Source organism: Etheostoma spectabile, chromosome 8, assembly GCF_008692095.1.
Source record: "Etheostoma spectabile isolate EspeVRDwgs_2016 chromosome 8, UIUC_Espe_1.0, whole genome shotgun sequence".
NCBI lineage: Eukaryota > Metazoa > Chordata > Actinopteri > Perciformes > Percidae > Etheostoma > Etheostoma spectabile.
This window is the reverse complement of record NC_045740.1, coordinates 15475113-15476374: the sequence shown is the minus strand read 5'-3', so window position 1 is coordinate 15476374 and position 1262 is coordinate 15475113. Positions and strand designations below refer to the sequence as shown.

At 35.7% G+C, this 1262-nt stretch overlaps 1 protein-coding gene across 3 annotated transcripts in view; it reads right to left on the bottom strand.

Annotated features, from left to right (window-relative positions):
- The window catches only part of ampd3b (adenosine monophosphate deaminase 3b), a 40051-nt gene that overhangs the window by 2446 nt on the left and 36343 nt on the right, over positions 1–1262 (bottom strand). For all 3 annotated transcript variants that reach the window (XM_032522660.1, XM_032522659.1, XM_032522661.1), the window contains one exon: positions 350–460. In XM_032522660.1, the coding sequence (XP_032378551.1) occupies positions 350–460 (111 nt within the window). The remainder of the gene's footprint in view (positions 1–349; positions 461–1262) is intronic.

Genomic DNA, 1262 nt, shown 5'->3' with positions numbered 1-1262 from the left:
AAAAGTCTTATAATGCAGGTGAGGCTAACATAATGTACTTTGACCAGTAATTTGCTTTGCTCATTTAGGGAACGATTGTGAGACTGCCAACAACTAAATTTGGAGGGACTTAGCTTATCACAGATATATTTGTATTGACAAGAGAACAGAAAAACAGAAAAAAACTGTAGTAATGGCAGAAATATATTTGAGGCCATTTAGAAACAGTGTCATCATTACGTAGTTCGTCCACCAGAGAGCACTGGGGAGTGTATGTTTAAACTATGAAATTAGAGAAATGTTTAACGATTTCTCCAGTCTAAAGTTAGTCCAGTTTTAAACTGATTGAGCTAAAAAAGTTAGACTTTACCTCATGTGAGAGTCCGCTCTGCAACACACTGTTTCTGGCTATCTCACACAAATCACAGGTGCTCAGCTTCCACAGCTGGGCTGCAATGGCATACTCCTCCATCAAGGCCTCCTGAAGGGATTAGAAAGAAAACATTTGTGATAAATTGTTACCAAGAACATATATATTTTTTTAATATATTTATTATCAAAAATGTTGCAAAAGAAAAAACAAATAAAAAACTAAATTTTTTTGAATTCAGAACAATCAGAATCAACAAAAACTTCAAAGGGATTAGTTTGAGAAGGAGCAAGGCAGAAGCAATTAGCTTATTTGGTCCTGCCCCTATTTCACAAAATCATATTATTACAAAGCAAATAGATATGCAAATACAGCATACTATTTTTCCGGTCTTACAATAACTTACAAGAATATACAACAACACCTTTATATTACAATTCCATTCCTATGTTTCTGTCTATTCTTTTCTGTATTAGTCAAGTGTTGATTTCTTTAATCTATTTTTGAAGAAATCGCAGAAACGCGACACACCCCTTCCATCTCCCATAGTTATCCTTCTCGTCCAGATCCAATGCTACAACATCTTTAATTTATGAGTAGTCCTTTTGGTGCCTTATTCCTGTTTTGTCTGGTAAATGTAACTAACTGTACAGACGGCTAAAAACGAAAGAGGGGGCACCAGTAACCTTACGAGTGACCGCTGTTTTGACTCGGGTGCCTGGGTCTGTTTCCCGACAGTTCAGTAAACTGACGTTTTGTTTGTTTGTTTTATTTGGATCCCCATTAGCTTCGGCATACACTAAAAGCTATTCTTCCTGGGGTCCTGCAAACTTTTCTTTGACAATACTCATTATGACATTTCATTACACACACATACATACATTTGAAAATACAAATCATAAGTAAATCTTAC